Source organism: Garra rufa, chromosome 18 (genome assembly GCF_049309525.1).
Source record: "Garra rufa chromosome 18, GarRuf1.0, whole genome shotgun sequence".
Taxonomy (NCBI): Eukaryota; Metazoa; Chordata; class Actinopteri; order Cypriniformes; family Cyprinidae; genus Garra; species Garra rufa.
The window spans coordinates 24,145,619-24,167,845 of NC_133378.1; the positions used below are offsets into that span (position 1 = coordinate 24,145,619).

General features: G+C 38.3%; 1 protein-coding gene across 2 annotated transcripts in view; it reads left to right on the plus strand.

Annotated features, from left to right (window-relative positions):
* Positions 1-335: 335 nt before the first annotated feature.
* Positions 336-22,227, plus strand: part of c1qtnf12 (C1q and TNF related 12) — a 34,707-nt gene continuing 12,815 nt past the window's right edge. Inside the window, exons 1-4 of one of the 2 annotated variants that reach the window (XM_073823760.1) lie at positions 336-1,470; positions 17,089-17,196; positions 18,599-18,710; positions 18,865-19,046. In XM_073823760.1, the coding sequence (XP_073679861.1) occupies positions 1,297-1,470; positions 17,089-17,196; positions 18,599-18,710; positions 18,865-19,046 (576 nt within the window). In that variant the 5' untranslated portion in view covers positions 336-1,296. The remainder of the gene's footprint in view (positions 1,471-17,088; positions 17,197-18,598; positions 18,711-18,864; positions 19,047-22,227) is intronic. The other variant, XM_073823761.1, reaches the window with a different exon arrangement.

Consider the following 22,227-nt stretch of genomic DNA (forward strand, 5'->3'; position numbering starts at 1 on the left):
ACGTCAATTCATATAAATGTTCAGACCCAGACTTCTAGTAAGCTAGTCAAACATCACTTTCTAGTGCCTTAAAGCAGTTCTTTCTGAGTTGTTTTGTCACATGTACAGAGCTACTGCAAAGTAGGACACTACACTACACACACACACACACACACACACACACACACACACACACACACACACACACACAGATTTACACCTACACACATGAACACGCATTCCCTAGAGTCCGCCTGCCAAAGAGCTCTCCCTCAAGACTTGAGTATTTCATTAGTGAGATAAAACAGGGCTGAGCCCACTGAGGTTGCCAGTTTCACTGATGAGGAAAAGAGAAGCAGGGGAATCAGAAAGAGAGAGAGGGAGAAAGAGCGAGAGACAGAGAGGGGGCTGTGATAAACTCTGCTGCGAGCCCTCCTGTAAGCAGAGTGAGAGAGTGCAGGAGCAACGGCATAAGATCTGGAGAGAACTGTGAGCAAGACCTACCACAAAGTCCAGACAGATCTTGCACTTTGAGGAGAGCGTGCATTTGTTTGTGTTACTCTGATGCATTTGGGTGCGATCGTACCGTCAAGTGCTTCTCTGCTTTGAAGTTGGCCGTGGGGGACCGATTTTTCCCTGCAAGGAAAAAAAGGTAAGAGAAGGCCAAAGGCTACGAAAACTGGAGGGCTTCCAACTTCCAATTCCCTCAGGACGTTTTTTTTTTCTCACCTCGGCTTCAAGAAGGAACCACATGTGAAGACTGATGGGGCAAGAGCTCAGCATTGCTTACCAGAGAATCTGCTCAGATGCATCACCGCAGAGACTCCACATCCCAGTAGGAGCGAGCCGGAGGTAAAGAACCAGAGAGAAAGTCAGAGGGAATCTGAGTAATTTCCATCCACACCCCCCCTTTCCCACATCGGGACCTTCTTCAGTTGCCCTCTGCTACCCCCCGTGGGACAGGAAGCGTGAAAAATCTCACTAATGGGTTTATTTGCTGTCAGCTCAGCGACGACCTGTCATTTCCCAGGACCACTCCACACTTGACACATTTCATAGTCGAGTAAGCTCTGCTTTGCTTTGCCCTTGCTTCACACCGCTGGCTGTTGAGAAGATCAAGACCAGGCTGAGGTATCAGGTGGAGCGAACAAGTCCCTTAATCACTTTGCCTGCCTATTACAGTATTTTTCTTCCAGTGAGGTCAAGCGTGTGGGACGTCTCGCTGTTCCTTTGTGTTTCTCCAAGTCGAGAACTTCCCGCAGTGAGAAAGAGTCTGCTTTCTGACCCAACTACGGTGTCCTGGCTGGTGGGCTGAAGATGCGTTTCTGGCTGCTAGCTGTGGTGACGGCAGTGGTCTGGAGCCAGTGCATCCTTCTAGGGTGGGCTGAGGCCAGGAAGACACGGAAGAGGCCGAAGGAGCTCGCTCCGCAGCACACCGAAGCATTCAACACCACTCTTTCCAACAGTGAGGAGCTGGATGGCAGCACAAAGGTATATGTCAGCTCTGCACATGATTATGTTTATGATTCAACATGAAAATAGTTCAATTATTGTTTTATTTAGGCTCACTGTTAGGAAAAAAGTTTGATAATTGTCCCTTTAGGGCTATAACAGCTTGTTACTGAGGCAGAATGCCTAAGAAGTGTTTATTATTACCTTAAATGTACATGTTAGTATCTTAAAGTACTAATATGTGACCCTGGACCACAAAACCAGTCATAAGGGGCAATTTTTTTTTTTTATTCAATACTGAGAAAATCACCTTTAAAGTTGTCCAAATGAAGTTCTTAGCAATGCATATTACTTACAGTATCAAAAATTAAGTTATATCTATGATAGAAAATTTACAAAATATCTTAATGGAACATGATCTTTACGTGATTTTTGGTATAAAAGAAAAATCGATCTTTTTGACCCATACAATATATTTTTAGCTATTGCTACAATTATACCAGTGCTATTTAAGACTGGTTTTGTGGTCCAGGGTCACATATGCAGTCGTCAACAGTGTATTTTCTAAGGTATGCCCCACGGGACAAGCTAAAGGTACATTTTTTGCACATTTTCAGGGTATGTCATATCATATGGCTGCTATTTATTGTGCGTTTTACTGCAAACCTCTGATATTGCAGTGATCAGTAAATCAAGGCTGTGAAAACACAGACAGCTGACGCCACTGTTACTGTGTTTTACATGTCTTGGGGCTCTGTTTTATTGACAACCTCACCCTAGCTGGGTACTAAAATCGCATGCAAAATGATAGAAGACATGATATAACACACTGGTTATATACACTACTGTTTAAAAGTTTGCGGTTAGTACTATTTTTAGTATTTGATCATTGAAGATTTTTATTTCAAATATATGCTGTTCTTTTGAACTCTATTACTTCATGAATCCTGAAAACAAAACAAAAATCACTGTTTGCACAAAAATATTAATCGATGTTTCTTGAGGACCAAATTAGCATATTATATGGATTTACAAAAGATCATATGACACTAAAGTCTGGAGTAATGGCTGCTGAAAATTTATCTTCGCCATCACAGAAAAAAAAAGAAATCAGTCTTAAGTAACACAGGTACATTTGTAGCAATAGCCAAAAATAAATTGTATGGGTCAAAATTACCGTTTTTTATGCCCAAAATCATTAGGATATTAAGATCTTGTTCCATGAAGATATTTTGTAAATTTCCTACCGTAAATATATCAAAACTTAATTTTTGATTAGTAATATGCATTGCTAACACCTTCATTTGGACAACTTTAAAGGCGATTTTCTCAATATTTAGATTTTTTTTTGCACCCTCAGATTTCAGATATTTAAATAGTTGTATCTCGGCTAAATATTGTCCTGTCATAACAAACCACCCATCAATAGAAATCTTATTTATTTAGGTTTCAGATGATGTATGTATCTCAATTTACAGTGGTCCAGGGTCACATATTAACATAGAAAACAGTAAGTACTTTACAATATTATTGTTTTTATTCTAGTTTAATCAAATTAATGCAGCCTTGGTGAACATAAAAGAATTTTAATAAACAAATGTACTGACCCCAAACTTTTGAATGGTAATGTTTATGTATTGTATATAGGCCTTTATAACTTTATAATTCATATTAATGCACACTAAGACTTCCTGTAGCTCAACAGGACTCTCAGGCAATGCACAGAATAATAAATTATGTACCTTAAATGCACTTTAAGTTATTTAGATAAAAACATCTGCCAATTGTGTAAATGTACTGCATTTTAGCAACCAATCATTCCTCACAGTGTGTCAAAATCACCCTGTAACAGCCAGGCAGAGAAAATACCTCAGAATGATGTGTTTTAAATGCTCTGTTAAATATGTCAGCACACTCATCAGAAAGCAAAGCTGACTGCATTTGGCACTCACAGTTGTCTCTCATCATACTTTGTAAATGCGCCTGAGCAGAAGTCGCCAGCTGCTTTGCAAACTTTGGCTATTTAAACAAGCTTAGAGCGAGCTCATCCAAAGCCTGTGATGGAGAAGCTACAACCATTTTTGATTAGCTTGGCATAGAGTCAAACATGTATGTTTCTTGAGAATTATACAGGTCTAATTCTCTAGAACAGCTTGACAGAATGCGATTTAGAATGATAAATAGTGCGGTTTGTAGGCTCTAATGTGTGAAATGGATGATTGAGGCATGAGATATGTGAAGAATGCACATTCAGAGCATATGATCAGAGCATCGATTAGTCTTCTCAATAGGGGTTCTCTACCAGAACGAAGAAAGGATTGTTTGTTATTTGAGACTTGTGGTGTCAGTAGGCTACGGATGATGAAAAGGGTAAACAGGGACTCTGTTGCATTTGCGTATAAAATAAACAAATACAAAATTACTATGTATTTCTATGCGCATAAACCTTGGAAAATATCATATTTGGTCGTCTGTAGCAGAATTGTGCGTAAGTGCGTTGACATTTTCTGGCTCCACCAAGGCCAACGTATTACTATTCCAACTCTGTATTTGTTTATTGCTCCTATATTGTTTAGATATCAGGGTTTCCATTGGAAAATTAGCTCCTGTCTCAGCCCACCCATAGAGTTGGCATTCTCAAATAACTCCCAGCTACCCCTGTGCCAACCACTTTAACTACAACTGCTTCAGTGATCTTGCTGACAAGGGTTATTGTCTTATTGAGTTTATTACACATCAGTGAAGTATGCTGTGACAGTCTGGATGTGTCTTATCTCCATACTGTGTTGATTTTGACATTAAAAGGGACAGTCAAACCCTGCACTATAATGGACTGTTTTTCCATTAAATTGATCACGTGACAGAAATGATAGTAAAAGAAGCATGTTGACCTTGAGTCAACCTCTTGATGTTGTACATTCATTGCATCCCAGGTGTGTTCTTCTCCTCACCACTGCCTCCTTCTCCTCATCTTCTTCTTCCTCCCTTCATGGCCCAGCGCAGGCATGCTGCCATGATGTAATTCCTGAAGGTTAGGTGGGGAGATATTTAAAGACCCTTGGCAGAGTTCTTTCCCAGCCCATTGATTCTGTCATTCACAGGCCAGGCTGACTCCGCTGTGTCTGGGACATCCGATAGGGGCGGTGCGGCCCCCTGAAAAAACTGGGGCAGCAGGCCGCATAAGCCCCTCACAAAGCCTCACAGAAAGGGTCCTGAAAGAGGACACCTTGAGAAGGATTAGTCACTCTCCCTCCCCTTGCTTACATTCTTTTCATCTTGTCCCGTACAATCAGAGAGCAATGACATAATCACTCTAAAACCCAGTGTTTTGCCAGATTTGTCACTGCCAGGGAGCGTCACTCGGGCTGGGGACCCAGAGTGACATTCACAGGGATGGAGATCATCTTTACAGGTATGGGTGGGTTTTGTAGAATCCGTATGATATTTGATGTCCAGCTACCAATATATGCCATAGGCATGTTTGATTCTTAAAATCCCAATATCAGTCTTTTAAAGTCTTTTTCCTGCACTTCATGCCTTGTGGATGTCACTGCATTCTGCATTTTTCATTTACATTCATTAATTTAGCAGGGTGTAATGAGGGCTTCATTCAAAATAAACAGCGCCAGTGTAGTCTGATTCATGAACAAATGTCTCTTATGATACACTTCTTTTTAGAAAATCAGAAAACAAGCAGTGCAACCAGGGTAATTCAATTCACAAACAAATGGATCTTATGAGCAGGTTCATTTATTGAAGGAAAAAATATGGCGCAAACAGTGTAATTTGATTCACAAACAACTGAGCCAGTTCTATTTAGCAAATCAAAACATAGCTCAACCAGTGTAATTTGCCTCATGAACAAACAACTCTTATGAGCTGGTTCATTTTAGTGACCCAAAAAATACAGTGAAGTGCAACTAGTGTTGTTCGATACATGAAACAAATGACTTTATGAGCCGGTTCTATTTAGTGAATCAAAACTGCGCAACCAGTGTAATTCACCTCACGAATAAACAACTCTTATGAGCCAGTTCTATATAGTGAATCAAAACATAGCTCAGCCAGTGCCCTTCGCCTCATGAACCAACAACTCTTATGAGCCAGTTCTATATAGTGAATCAAAACATAGCTCAGCCAGTGCCCTTCGCCTCATGAACCAACAACTCTTATGAGCCAGTTCTATATAGTGAATCAAAACACTTTGCCTCATAAACGAACAACTCTTATGAGCCAGTTCTATTTAGTGAATCAAAACACTTTGCCTCATAAACGAACAACTCTTATGAGCCAGTTCTATTTAGTGAATCAAAACACTTTGCCTCATAAACGAACAACTCTTATGAGCCAGTTCTATTTAAAACACTTTGCCTCATAAACGAACAACTCTTATGAGCCAGTTCTATTTAGTGAATCAAAACACTTTGCCTCATAAACGAACAACTCTTATGAGCCAGTTCTATTTAGTGAATCAAAACACTTTGCCTCATAAACGAACAACTCTTATGAGCCAGTTCTATTTAGTGAATCAAAACAATTTGCCTCATAAACGAACAACTCTTATGAGCCAGTTCTATTTAGTGAATGAAAACACTTTGCCTCATAAACGAACAACTCTTATGAGCCAGTTCTATTTAGTGAATCAAAACAATTTGCCTCATAAACGAACAACTCTTATGAGCCAGTTCTATTTAGTGAATCAAAACACTTTGCCTCATAAACGAACAACTCTTATGAGCCAGTTCTATTTAGTGAATCAAAACAATTTGCCTCATAAACGAACAACTCTTATGAGCCAGTTCTATTTAGTGAATCAAAACACTTTGCCTCATAAACGAACAACTCTTATGAGCCAGTTCTATTTAGTGAATCAAAACAATTTGCCTCATAAACGAACAACTCTTATGAGCCAGTTCTATTTAGTGAATCAAAACACTTTGCCTCATAAACGAACAACTCTTATGAGCCAGTTCTATTTAGTGAATCAAAACAATTTGCCTCATAAACGAACAACTCTTATGAGCCAGTTCTATTTAGTGAATCAAAACACTTTGCCTCATAAACGAACAACTCTTATGAGCCAGTTCTATATAGTGAATCAAAACACTTTGCCTCATAAACGAACAACTCTTATGAGCCAGTTCTATTTAGTGAATCAAAACAATTTGCCTCATAAACGAACAACTCTTATGAGCCAGTTCTATTTAGTGAATCAAAACACTTTGCCTCATAAACGAACAACTCTTATGAGCCAGTTCTATTTAGTGAATCAAAACAATTTGCCTCATAAACGAACAACTCTTATGAGCCAGTTCTATTTAGTGAATCAAAACACTTTGCCTCATAAACGAACAACTCTTATGAGCCAGTTCTATTTAGTGAATCAAAACACTTTGCCTCATAAACGAACAACTCTTATGAGCCAGTTCTATTTAGTGAATCAAAACACTTTGCCTCATAAACGAACAACTCTTATGAGCCAGTTCTATTTCATGAATCAAAACATAGCACAACCTCAATTCACCTCAAGAATGAACAACTCTAATGAGCTGGTTCATTTTAGTGACTTAAAACATGGTGCAGTGCAACCAGTGTAGTTCGATTCATAAAATAAATGACTCTTAGCCAGTTCGATTTAATGAATCAAAACAGCGCATCCAGTGTAATTAACCTCTTGAACGAACAACTTTTATAAGCTAGTTCATTTTAGTGAATTAAAACATGGTGCAGTGCAACCAGTGTAGTTTGATTCATGAAACCAATGACTCATATGAGCTGGTTCTTTTCAGTAAATCAAAACATACTGTGCAACAATTTCCCATATTAAATGACACTCTTGAGCTGAGTCTTTTAATGATTATTTGCAAAGAGTTACCTGTTTAAATCAGACTAAAACAGTGCCCTGTCTAATTTACAAAATTAGCAGAGATGTGTTTTCATACGACAAAAATATAATGAAACAGAATCAAGTGGATTCTAATAGCAAGTTTGAGAATCTAAATCAAATCCAACCCAACCAGGAATCAATACAGTACATAGCACTACAAAAGAGAGACCAGTGAATAGTGAGTTGTCTCTGTTTGGCTTAGTTGTACCTGAAGAAGTCATGAAAACATTGTGTTCTCAAAAACAGAGCCCTTACAAGTCTGAGGTTGTCTAATATAAAAATGACTTATTACCAAATGTGATTAATTGCAAAGAATAGAAATATTTTAATCCAGCCCTGTAATTTACTTGAACAGTGGCCACTGGGACATTCACAGAGTACAGAGGAACAGCATGTACAGACATTATGGGGTACAAATGACTCAAATAAAAATAAAAAAACTGCCCCAAATCTTTGCCAATAACACTTCATATGAACATCTCACACATTTCTTCATCAGCTGAAATTGAAATATGCATTACAGAGCTAGTAGATGAGATATAATCTTATGTGGTTATCCAGTTTGATCTCTTTTGTGTTCAAAATTACTCTCGAACTTTCACGATCACAAAACCACAGGAGTTATTTGGTGAGTGCAGCATTACAATACGTCGCTGTAGGTGTTTATCTGAAGTATTTCTCAGCTGTCCGTTTGACCTACCACAGATAATAAGGGAAATGAGCACCAGCGCAAACTAGCTCAACGTTATAATTTGCACACAAAGCAGGTGTGATGCTGCAATCAGACTCTCTTCAACTCTGACTTTTTTATGGTGAGAGGAGGGCAGGATAATTCCTCAGTAGATCTCATAATAAGTCTTGTGGCTCTCTCTCCCCTCACATGTCTTCACTAGCCAGGAATGCACACTTGATATACATATAAATATCTAAACAATGTTTACCCTGCTACGACGGCGTGGAACAGTGCGAGTTATTAAAACAACACGGAGCCTCATTACCTCGCCTAGATGTTCGTTTCGTAAAGTTACGAGTGTATTCTGACACATACATGTTGTTGTGCTTGGTATGAGCGGAGATAGAGAGTAAATTGGATTCAGACGTCTTTGATGTCACTGTTTAATGACCTGTGGGCCTATAATGGGCGCATTTCCCCCCCTGAGTAATAACAAAGCGGTTAACTGCCTGTTTCACTGCTCACGTAAGAATGTGATGAAAGGAGCTTTATGGTAACTGCCAAACAAATATTCGACATACATGCGAAAGAAAAACTCTATCTGTCGACCATTTGGAGTGTATTAGTTATCAGACCTTGTCCACAGGGAAGGAATTACAGAATAATGAGGCCTCGGTAATGAAATATACAGTGGTGCCGGGTCTGTTACCTGTTAAATGATGGCCTTTGAAGCTTTCTGCCGCTTGATATCCAGCCAAATAATCATTTCTTGTTTCGTATCTCTATGTTCTGAGTTCCAAAGCAGTAATGACTTGGTACCAAAAGAAACCATAATTGCAGGTAAGAATCTGAGGTGTGGTGTGAATGCGTCCATATAATCAAACCCATAAATCTGTGTACCGACCCATAAAGCTGTGTTTGGGAACATACCATCATCGCATTTTGTTCTCTCGCACACATGCCGTGAAGACTTGTGTACTCTGACCATGTGAGAAATGGTGGGTGAATTGGGAAATAATGGGCGGGTGGCATGGAGAATGCATGCAAACCTGTCTATCTGTCGATGCAGTAAAGGGGGATCCTTCCCCAAAGGCGTGGGATGGGTTAAATCATCAAGCCATGCATGGATGAATGCACAGACAGTCAAGATACACCCTTCTAGAAACAACAATAACTTTGGGAAAACCCTCAGTCACCGTTTCTCACTGTAAAGCACCTGTAGTGTTTTTTGCCAACTATGTCTGATGTGTTTGTATTGCGTGCTTTATTTATTTTTCAATGTCAGCTAGTGTTATTTTTACTGGAATGGCTATTGCATCTTTGTCATGTTGACAACAGTCCTGAGGAACGCGTTTCAAACGTTATTAATCGTCAGATAGTATTTCATTTGAATTTGGGGCTACATACTAATACAAACTTTTACATTCAGACAGAAATAGACCTAACGGTTTGGTATTTTTAGCAGCTTCCTAGGGTGTTACTGTAATGTCTGGTAAATTTTGGACTTGAGGTACAAAGATCAACAAACAGAAGCAATTTCTTCTATAAAGTGTCACTAAACCTCATGGCTGTTTTAGAACGGAGCCAATTTGTAAAGTCTGGACTATATACTTGTCATTGAGTTAATGTCAAGTCAAAACATTTTGTCATTTCGTACCGTCAGACTGTGTAATGAAATGAAGGTTTTTCACAATCAAACACTGCTGCACAATTGTTGATTGTGGCCTCAAGGCAGATTTTTATGGCCGTGTTTATGTTTGCTGTGGCACGCTGCCACAAAAATAGCCTGTGACGTTTCTCTCTGAAAATAAACTGATTTTCTTATTTTTTTCCCTCTGTGAATACATACTGAGCAGTAAGAGTTGTGGAGAAATGTTGCATTTTTTAATCAAGCTAATTATTTCAAAACAGTTCTTTGGTTTAATATGTATATGTTGGAATTTTGATATTACATTATTACCTAAATTATGTTTTAGACTATTAAATTAGTCATTGAAAGTCATTACCACAATGCTTTCTCATCAGTCATCAGAAACATCTCTAACAATACACTAATAGGTGAATTACAGATTTAATTGAATTGCACAGGCACTTTGTTCTGGTAAACCCCAAAAAGTGAAATTGCAGATTGGCAAAAACCATTTACAATTAAACAGAAGTTTTGACATGCTACATAAGTAAATGGCTTTGTAATTATAGATTCCTGCTTGCACTTGTAGAAACGTTAGCAGATAATTTTAAGACATTTAAAAGTTAGTGGCTGTGGACAAAAACACAGACAGAACAAACATGCTTCAAAATGTCTTTTCCACAGTTGAAGGGAAGGTATGGAACAAAATGAGGTTAAGTAAATAATACGGTTCTCATTTTTGGGTAAACTTTTTAAACGGTCAACAACAAAAGTAGATGCAATTTCCATATTGTGTTCATCTGTTTATATGAAAATAATAAGGAGCTTTGTGTTTGCTTAGTAAGGCTATTATAAAGTCTGGTAAGACTCAGCGTTCTTTCAGACTCTCATCGAAACTTTTTTTACTAAGTCTCTAATGGAGCATTTGGCAGCTTTGCTCCACAAAGCTCTGCTGTTTTAACAGCCCCAAAACAAACTCATCAGAGAAAAATCCACCTCAGTGGTATGCTGAGATAATAACAGCTTGCCATGATCTGTCATGATCTGAAATACTTCAGCGTATAGGGCTTTCCATACAAGCCATGCTACCGCTGTCAACCGAATCGACTGTGTACACAGCACCCTGAAATATTGGAAAGTTTATCGCACTGAGCAAACCACCGCACATTCCGTATCAGCCTGAAGTCTCTGTGAAAATGTTCCTTTGTAACCAAAAAAACATTTCAGAGAACTTTTAACTCTACAGAATCGTTGCTTTCTGACAGTCAGAGAATAGTTTATACTTTTCTGACTGAAGAACATGAGGGAACATGATGAAATGAGATTGTGTGGATATAGATGTGTCTCCACAAACTTCTACAACATTTCCAAGCAGCAACTTCAGGCAAGTTAATCCTTGTCTTGACAGAATTATGGATCCTCCCCGTACACCAACTGATCCGACTCTGATCATTCAAAGTGTTAATGGAAGTTCCTCGTATATTCTGAAGTAAAGGTGAAGGTGTTGACTTGTCCACCTCGCCAATCTTGTGGAAACTGGTTGGAAGTCTCATGCCGAGGCCAAAAGAGAGTACATTTCCCTTAAGCTTTAAAAGGATAATTAACATAAAAATGAAAATTACCCTCAAGCCATCCTAGATGTATATGACTTTTTTTCTTTTAGACAAATGCAATCAGATTTATATTAAAAAGGTCCTGGCTCTTCCAAGCTTTATAATGGCAGTGAATGTTTTTTTTTTTAAATCCAGTGCATCCAACCATTATAAAAAGTGCTCCTCATGGCTCCAGAGGTTTAATAAAGGCCTCCTGAAGTGAATTGATGCATTTGTGTGAGAAAAAAAATCCATATTTAAAACTTTATAAACCGTAATCTCTAGCTTTTGCTCACTGTTGTATCACAGACACCATCGAGTCATATCAAAAGACACCATCGAGCCGATTCTTTTTAGTGAATCAGAACATACTGTGCAAGCAGTGTAGTTCAGTTCACATAACAAATGACTTTCTTGAGCCGATTCTTTTAATGATTATTCTAAAAGACAAGTTAAATCAGTAAAATGATGCCCTGTTTATTTTACGAAATTAGCAGAGATGTGTTTTTTTTCATATAACAAAATTAAAAGGCTAATGAACTAATGGATTCTAATCGCAAACTTGTTGGTGTAAGAAAAATTTTGTACATTTGCCCACTGACAAAGAAATGATCAGTCTATAATTTTAATAGTAGGTTTATTTAAACAGTGAGAGACAGAATAACAGCAAAAAATGCAGTTATCAATTTATAAAAACAGTTATAAATTGATTTGCATTTTAATGAGTGTAATAAGTATTGCACCCCTTGACAAAACATGACTTGGTGGCAAGACCCTTGTTGGCAATCAAAGAAGTAAGACGTTTCTTGTAGTTGGCCACCAGGTTTGCACACATCTTAGGAGGGATTTTGTCCCACTCCTCTTTGCAGATCCTCTTCAAGTCATTAAGGTTTCGAGGTTGACGTTTGGCAACTCAAACCTTCAGCTCCCTTCACAGATTTTCTATGGGATTAAGGTCTGGAGACTGGCTAGGCAACTAGAGGACCTTAATGTGCTTCTTCTTGAGTCACTCCTTTGTTGCCTTGGCCGTGTGTTTTGGGTCACTGTCATGCTGGAATACCCATCCACAACCCATTTCCAAATTTGATGGTACATGGCCCAGTCCATTGTCCCTCTGATGCAGTGCAGTTGTCCTGTCCCCTTAGCAGAAAAACACCCCCAAAGCCAAAGCATAATGTTTCCACCTCCATGTTTGATGGTGGGGATGGTGTTCTTGGGGTCATAGGCAGCATTCCTCCTTCTCCAAACACGCCGAGTTGAGTTGACGCCTAGGAGTTCGAATTTGGTCTCATCTGACCACAACACTTTCACCCAGTTCTCCTCTGAATCATTCAGATGTTCGTTGGCAAACTTCAGACGGGCCTGTACATGTGCTTTCTTGAGCAGGGGAACTTTGCGGGTGCTGCAGGATTTCAGTCTTTCACAACATAGTTGGTTACCAATTGTTTTCTTGGTGACTTATGGTCCTAGCTGCCTTGAGATCATTGACAAGATCCTCCCGTGAAGTTCTGGGCTAATTCCTCACTGTTCTCATGATCATTGAAACTCCACGAGGTGAGATCTTGCATGGAGCCCTAGACTGAGGGAGATTGACAGTTATTTTGTGTTTCTTTCATTTGCGAATAATCAAACCAACTGTTGTCACCTTCTCACCACGATGCTTGGTGATGGATTTGTAGCCCATTCCAGCCTTGTGTAGGTCTGCAATCTTGTCCCTGACATCCTTGGACAGCTCTTTGGTCTTGGCAATGGTGGAGAGTTTGGAATCTGATTGATTGATTGATTCTGTGGACAGGTGTCTTTTATACAGGTAACAAGCTCAGATTAGGAGCACTCCCTTTAAGACAGTGCTCCCAATCTCAGTTCATTACCTGTATAAAAGACACCTGTGAGCCAGAAATCCTGCTGATTAATAGGGGATCAAATACTTATTCCTCTCATTAAAATGCAAATGAATTAAAAACTTTTAAAATGCGTTTTTCTGGATTTTGTTGTTATTTTGTCTCTCATGGTCCAATTAAACCTACCAATAAAATTGATCATTTCTTTGTCAGTGGGCAAAAGTAGAAAATTTTACGTCATTCACTGGAATGCCACTCTCTCATGAATGTGCATACAACAGTTAGCGGAAGCTAGAGATTACGGTTTATAAAGTTTTAAATATAGATTTTTTTTTCATCTATTTACTTTGGAAGGCCTAACTCCCTGGAGCCACGTACTTTTTATGATGGATGGATGCACTTTAATAGACTTTTAATGGCATCTCAACACCTATTCACTGCTATTAAAAAACTTGAAACATAAGCCAGGATATAATTTATATATTTTTAATCTAACTCTGATTGTATTAGTCTGAAAGAAAAAAGCCATATACACCTACGATGGCTTGAGGGTGAGAAAATAAAATTTTTCGGTGAACTATCCCTTCAAGTTAGCTTCTGTGCTAGCATCTGTGGCTTATACTTCTATTTGGCACAGGAAATTAAACCACTCAATGGAGCCGCCAAGCTCGATATTGATCCTTAATAGAACTGTGTTGAATCAACAGTATTTGAGGCACTTCATGACCTGAGCGTTTGTTCTTTTTGGTAATATTAGAATCCTGCGGATCATTTTCTGGAACGACTGGCCTGCTCTGCGCTGCTTTGACACACCAATGATACAGTCTGTATTTATAAAGCATTCCATAAAAGACAATGGAAAAGAAACAAATCACGTCTTCTCCCGGTGTTTGGGGAAGATCTGAGGGATTGCCTTCTGCTGTAACAGTATCTGTACAAATCTGTCTGTCTTTTGGCTGTCTCCGGGCTCCTAATTCACAACAATAACACTCAGACATCCAACATGCGAGAGGCTTGTGTGCTAGTTAAGTTGTTTATTTTGTCTCCTGTCACAAGAATAGAGGGAGAGGGGAAAAAAAATACACCCAAGCAAAAATATGAGCTTGTCTCATTCCAGTACGTATGAGAAAAACAAGGGGTTACTTTGTTACAGCTTAACGTGAGGCAGGTCTTTCTGTGAAGAGATGCAGCGTGTTAGTTTAACAGATAAGTGATCCAGGTCTCGCTGCCAAACCTAAACAAATTCCATTTCAGACAGCTCACCTCTACAACTTGTCTCTATCTCTGTTTCTATCTCGACCGCAGTCACTTGAAGTTTAGGGAAGGGCTCAAGGAGATTCAATTCATATTTGTGGTTACTGGGATTTACAAAGCCTCACGTTTCATCTCAGCGAAAACATTGTCAGCTCTTCAGCATTGTTGGTGGTTAGTTGATCAAGTGACATTTATGTTTAAATAAATATTTATATTTTATATTTATATAATTATTCTGTATTAGTTTAGCATTCTGGTGGAGTTCAAGTTATATTTGTGGGTAGTGTGTCAAAATGCGGTTAAGTTAAAAGTCAAAGTATGTAGAACGGGTTTTCACATTTTAAAATAATAAAAAGGAAATTTTTTCTTAGCTTTTGAAATTGCAAGATGGAATTTAAAGCACAAACTAAGTAACAGTGAACTATGGACACATTTTGACACTCTAGATGAAATTGTAAGGATCACTGTATGAAGTTTACCTTATGAGTAACAGTACAACTACAGTGCCTTGCAAAAGTATTCATAGCCCTTCATTTTTTTCACATTTTGTTATGTTTCTGCTCTGCTGTAATCCCCCCAATCTACACTGCATTCACCATAATGGCAAAACAAAAAACAGGTTTTTAAATCAAACACTTAAATGATTCCATTGCATAAGTATTCATACCCTTTTTTGGGACAGTTGAAATTTAGCTTAGGAGCATTCATATTGCTTGTAGATGTTACTACACTTTGAGTGGAGTTAACTTGTGGCAAATTCAGTTCAATGGGTATGAATTAGAAAAGGCACACACATCTTAATTAAAGGTCTAACAGCTGAAAACGTATATGAGAGCAAAAATCAAGCCCTGGGGTAAAAAAAACTGCCTGTAAAGCTTAGATTGCATCAAGCCACACATCTGGGGAAGAGTTCAGAAAAAAAAATCTGCTGCATTAAAGGTTCACAGAAACATGTCTCCATTGCCCTTAATAGAAGACATTTGAAACAACCAGGACTCTTCCTAGAGATGGCCTCCTGGCCAAACTGAGCAATTGATGGTGAAGGGCCTTGGTGACCAAGAACCTGATGGTCACTCTAGTACCTGAACAACCCTCAGACCCTCAAATCCAAGCATCATGTTTAAAGGAAACCAGGCACTGCTAATCACCTGCAGAGTATCATCCTAAAAGTAAAGTGTGGTGAAAGCAGTCACATGCTGCGGGGGTGTTTTTCAGAGGCAGGGACTGAGGGACACGTCAGAGTAGAAGGAAAGCTCAACACAGCAAAATATAGAGATAGCTTTAATGAAAACCCAGTCCAGAGCATTCAGAACCTTAGATTGGGCAGAAGGTCCACCTTCCAAAAGGACAATGACCCTAAGCACACAGCAAGTGTGGCTTATAGACAACTCTGTGAATGTCCTTGAGTGGCCCAGCCAGAGCCTTGGCTTGAACCCAATCAAATATTTCTGGAGAAACCTGAAAATGTGCGTCTGCCCCCATCCAACCTGACAGAGCTTGAGAGGTGAAGTAGTGAGAAGAATGGCAGATAATTGCCAAATGCTGATGTGCAAAGCTTGTCGCGTCATAAATACTGAGTTAAGGGTATGAATACTTATGAAATATACTTATTTGAGTTGTTTTATGGAGTGTAGATTGATGTGGGAAAAAATAATTTAAAGCAAATTAACATAAGGCAGCAACATAAAATGTGAGGCACTGTTTTTTTTTTGTATAAAATAAATGTTCTTCAAAATATTACTCCATTGGTGCTTTTTAGGGGTGTGACCTACATGAGTAATTTTTCATCACACCCCTGCAAACAGTGTGTTCTTTCTACTAGACAGCCATCTCAAACATTTTTTATGTTAAATTCTGAATGCTACTATTGAGAAAGTAGCTCAAAATGTACAATCTTCCCCAAAAAGCGGACATGTCACTGGTTTGGCTGATGACTGCTGAAATTATTCCAGTGTGGGATTTAGAGGGTTCAAACTGTTGCCAAATAGAATGAGTTATATCACAGATTGCATATTTGATAACCTCTCTCTGAGTTCGAAATCTACCTCTCAGAAATGAACTTGAGGCTCTGAGAGCTTCTTGGAAAGAAGAAGCCAGCAATGTTTCCACTGAAAGCCACTGTATGTGTTTAAACAGTTGCAAAAAGGAACCCGCAGTATAATGCAATGTCTCGGGCCTCTCATTTTTAGGTGAACAGTAATGTTGTGCTCATGGAAACTTGCTGAGAGAGATCAATTTAGAGAGACTGTTTATTTTTCACAGACCCTACAGGGCAAAATTGACGTAGCACCTGAGAGAGCTACTGAGGAGGAGTAATTAAGCAAAGAGTAAAGTCCTCAAGAGAAAATTTGACTGACTGTGTTTGGCATGAGGTAGTGCTGCATGTCATACAAAAGACCCATTCCTTTACTGCAGTGGTGCAACCTGCCTTGATGTCTGGCACCATTTAATAGCATCTTTAGACATAATTTTACTGTGAGGTTTTGTAAGCAGAAATTATGACTCACTGGATTTCGTTACGTAGCTACGATGCACTGCACTCAATGCCAACTGGGAGATGATCTCTGGATTAAATATTTGATAAATCACACAGTTAGAACTTCTCTCAATGACTCATAAAAATGGGAGTATAGCATACCTTTTTTATGTACACCAACCAAACCTAATATTAAGACAATTTGTCATGTATGCATCATATCCGAATGATATTATACAGAAATATGCAAAAAAAAAAAAAAAATGCAAGTCATATAAATAATCATGTTTGTGTTTTCATTCAGCAGGTCAGTGAGAACCAGAGAGTGGACCCTCTTGGATCATGGATGGATTTCGTGAAGCGACCTGTGGGCCCCTTTCCCGGAAAATGCCGAAAGCGAAAACGACCGCTGGTGCGGAAAATCTTTACAAACACATGTTATCAAACGTCAAACACATAATCAACAGTAGCACATGAGACAGAGCTGAAATTGTGGGAAGGAAAGGAATTTTCATTCACCCGGAATGTACGGAACAATTCTTGTAAATCCAGAAAAAAATTGGGAATTTAAGAATGTCTTAAAAAGTTAAAGAAATAGTTCACCCGATAATGAAAATTTGCTGAGAATTTACTCGCACTCAGGCCATCCATGATGTAGATGAATTTGTTTCTTCATCAAAACAGATGTAGAGAAATTTAGCATTACTCACTTGCTCACCAGTGGATCCTCTGTAGCGAATGGGTGCCGTCAGAATGAGAGTCTAAACAGCTGATAAAAACATCACAGTAAATCTTCAAGTAATCCACACAACTACAATCAATCAATGAATGTCTTATGAAGTAAAAAGCTAAATATTTGTAAGAAACAAATCCATCGAAAAGCCCTATTGTCCTCTCACATCTAATCAAACACAAGAAACATATTTGTTTAGAACTGTTTACACTTGTAAACGGTGCATATTTCTCTCCTGAGTCAGATGAGACTCATATTTTAGCCAGAAACAATGTTTTGAAGTTAAAATGTTTTGATGTTGAATTTGGTGACTCAACTGAGCTGATTCAACTTGGTAACTTGCCATTTTGAACAATTCATTACAATTATTTCGCAATAATTATTTTTGGAATCTGAGTTTTTAGCCAGAAACAATGTTTTGAAGTTAAAACATTTTAATGATGACTTTATTACAAACACTTGTGTGGATTACTTGTGGATTATTGTGATGTTTTTAATCAGCTGTTTGGACTCTAATTCTGATGGCACCCATTCACTGCAGAGAATCCATTGGTGAGCAAGTAATATAATGTTAAATTTGAGGGTGAGTCCATTTCCAGCAAATTATTTAATTCGATTCTTAATTATTTCGTTAAGTGATTTTTTCTCCCAGTAGTGGTGTGCCAACATTTTTCCTAAACACATAGTTCTTTTGGCCAAGCGCTTACACAATGTTTTTTGTTTTCCAGTGACGTGCATGCCTTTTTGTACTTTAGTACATTCTTTGGCCAACACTTGCTTACCACCATTACTAATTAATAAAAAAGGTAGCTAGAGACGCATGAAAATTTAGATGCCAATAAGAACTAACAAGAACAACTGCAGATGTATGGCACTTAAAAAAAAGTTAAGTGACTGAAAATTATCTTTTAATGTACAATTTATCCCAACCAGAGAATTCGTAATATATTGCATAACGCATTCCTAATAAATTTCAAGTTGTAACACGTCATTACATAAACTGGGATGATCTTTTGGGCATTCAAAGAAATTTGAAACTTAATCTGAAGTTATATAACAGTTATATTTCTTTGACTATCAGCCTGGTCCTCCGGGCCCTCCTGGACCTCCAGGGCCTCAGGGACCCCCAGGATCTCCCGGGGCAGAGGTCACTCAAGAGGTCCTGCTCCGAGAGTTCAAAGAAATGATCAAAGGTAAGGACCCACAACGCATGTAAGTCCCAGTGATGGACATTTTCTATCATTATCAAGGGGCTATCATGAAGATGAGCTGGACATTTTGAGAGATACAGTGATGAGGTGTTTAACTGCATGCAGTGATGTGTCTACTTGTGATCTGCTTGAATAGAGGCCACAGAGAGGCGAGCTGCAGTGGACAGGCCCAACGAACCCAGTCAGCTGCCCATGGCTCTGATTACCCTAGAGAGTATGACCTCCTACAGGAGAATCGAGGAAGCCTTCCACTGCAAACTCAAAGGCCCTGTCGTTGTGGACAAAAAGACTTTGGCTGAACTGCAGAACTTTCAGACAGTAAGTGCAGACAGTAAATCTGTCTTATATCATAATCATAATGGAATATCTATCCATGCATCCATCGTAATGGAAATATATCTGTCTTTTTAAAGAGATAGTTCACCCAAAAATGAAAATTCTGTCATTAATTACTCACCCTCATGTCGTTATAAACCCGTAAGACCTTCGTTCATCTTCGGAACACAAATTAAGATATGTTTGATGAAATCCAAGAGCTTTCTGACCCTGCATTTACAGCAACACAACTGACACGTTCAAGGCCCAGAAAGGCAGTAAGGACATTGTTAAAATAGTCCATGTCACAAGCTCAGGAATACTTTTTGTGTGCAAAGAAAACAAAAATAACATCTTTATTCAACAATTTCTTCTCTTCTGTGTCAGTCTTTGATGTACCATGACACACGCGTGTGGTGATGCTGGTACAGGAGCCGGCGTTCTGACGAAGAACCCCGATCTGCTGTGCCTTGTGAATGTGCGTTGAAGACTGACATGGAAGAGAAGAAATTGTTAAATAAAGTTGTCTTTTGTTTTTTTGTGCACAAGTAGTATATTCTCATAGCTTCATAACATTAAAGGTTGTATCAGCGATTTCTAGCCTAAAACATAAAGTGTCAATTTCGGCTGACCTTTCTTCACGATCCGCTCGCTGCCTGCCCCATAAATTGTCTGTGAAAAAAACGCGTCTCTCTGGTCAGCCTAGGTTCCGAGATATGCCAAAAAAACAATCGGCACTACCAACCTTTCCACACAAAAACAAACAGTGTTCCAACCAATCACCGTCAGGGGTTTGGTGTTGTGGACTTTCCTACTGGTGCTGGGATGTGAGGGAGGCGGAGCGAAAGTCCACAACACCAAACCCCTGACGCTGATTGGTTGGAACACTGTTTGTTTTTGTGTGGAAAGGTTGGTAGTGCCGATTGTTTTTTTGGCATATCTCGGACCCTAGGCTGACCAGAGAGACGCGGTTTTTTCACAGACAATTTATGGGGCAGGCAGCGAGCGGATCGTGATGAAAGGTCAGCTGAATTTGACACTTTATGTTTTAGGCTAGAAATCGCTGATACAAGCTTTAAGGTTGAACCACTGATGTCACATGGACTATTTTAACCTTTGTGTCAGTTGCGTTGCTGTCTATGGAGGGTCAGAAAGCTCTTGATTTCATCAAAAATATCTTAATTTGTGTTTGGAAGACAAACAAAGGTCATACAGGTTTGGAATGACATGAGGGTGAGTAATTAATGACAGAATTTTAATTTTTGGGTGAACTATCTCTTTAAGAAGTGGGAATTTTTACACTGATTTAAATGTCATAGTTTGTTGTTTGATTCACTAAAAAGAAGTCTTCTGATTCAACATTGCCGATCTATTAAAACTCTGTAATTATTTTGTGAATCGGAAAACAGTGCTGTATGCATTTTATTTACTAAAATGAACCAGCTTTTATGAATATGATAAGTAAAAAAAAATAAAAACGATGTTTCAAAGACTTTGGCTTCTTATCAATATTTTGTCCTAAATCACAGTGAGATTTTTTTTTGCCTTTTTCCATTTTAAACAGCTTTGTTTAGTATCCCACTTAATTGTTTTTAAAAGTTATTGTCTTTGTTTTCTTCCTCACCATAAATGAAATCATAATTCCCTATATCTAGACTTTTAACATCAAATGGACAAAAAAGAGCATCTTTGTGTCTATTATACACTACCAGTCAAAGGTTTTTGTACAGTAAGATTTTTAATGTTTTTTAAAGAAGTCTCTTTTGCTCGCCAAGCCTGCATTAATTGATCCAAAGTACAGCAAAAACTAAAGAAATATTTTTACTATTTAAAATAACTTTAAAATGATAGAAATGAACTAGATAAAAAAAGTTTGTCAAGACAAACTTTGAAGTTGGCTTGAGAAAGTCTGACCAGATAGTTTAAAAAAAGTTTTTAAAGTTTTTAAAAGTTTTAAAAGTTTGACTGTTTTCAGTCTGAAATAGTTTGAAGTTTTCAGCAGTTTTAAAGCTTGAAGTTACTAGGGTACCCGGGGTGGTTGCTAAGGTGTTGCTATGCGGTTGCTAGGGTACCCGGGGTGGTTTCTAGCATGATTAACAAGTTAACATGTTTCTAACATGATTAGCAAGTTGCTAGCATGTTTGCAGCATGATTCTAGCATGATTAGCAAGTTACTAGCATTATTCTAACATGATTAGCAAGTTCCTAGCATGATTTTAACATGATTAGCAAGTTACTAGCATTATTCTAGCATGATTAGCAAGTTACTAGCATGATTTTAGCATGATTAGCAGGTTACTAGCATGATTCTAGCATGATTTTAGCATGATTACCAAGTTACTAGCATGATTCCAGCATGATTAGCAAGTTACTAGCATGATTCTAACATTTTAGCACTATTAGCAGGTTACTAGCATGATTTTAGCATGATTAGCAAGTTACTAGCATGATTCTAGCATGATTAACAGGTTACTAGCATGATTCTAGCATGATTAGCATATTGTTAGCATGATTTAGATAGATAGATAGATAGATAGATAGATAGATAGATAGATAGATAGATAGATAGATAGAGTTTGAATGAATTTGATTGGATTAGAAATAGTACATAGAAGGGAAGTTTGATTGAGTCTCAAAGGATTCTGGGAGTTTTGACAGTTGGAGTTTGAATAGTCTTGGCTCATTTGAACATTCCGTCAATGTAAGTCTATGGGATTTTTCCCAGTTTTAATCGTTATTTTTAGGAAAACCGTAAGTCTGATCAGTTAGAAAAGATATAGCACACCCGGCGAGATCAGTCTGAAGATCTGGGCTGAGTTTGGAGTTTGTAGAGTTAAAGCTCTAGGAGGAGTTAGAGTTGATAATTTTAGTCTCAGAAGAATAATAATAACTGTAAGTTTAAAGTTCCCCTGAAATCAAAATTAAAGTTTTTTTGGCTTTTAGTATGAATATATTATCCTTAAGATTATCTATAAGCTAGTGTGCTTCAAAACAACGACAAAATTCGCGTTTACAAGATATGGACATTCAAAACTTACAGTCTCGTCACTTCCGCCAATATGAATCAACAATTTTGATGATGCACTTCAGTTTCTCATCAAACGTTCTGTCCAATCAAATGCTCTCTAGAGTCCGTATTGTCCCGCCCCCCTACACAGAGATGCAATACACGGAGCAGATCATA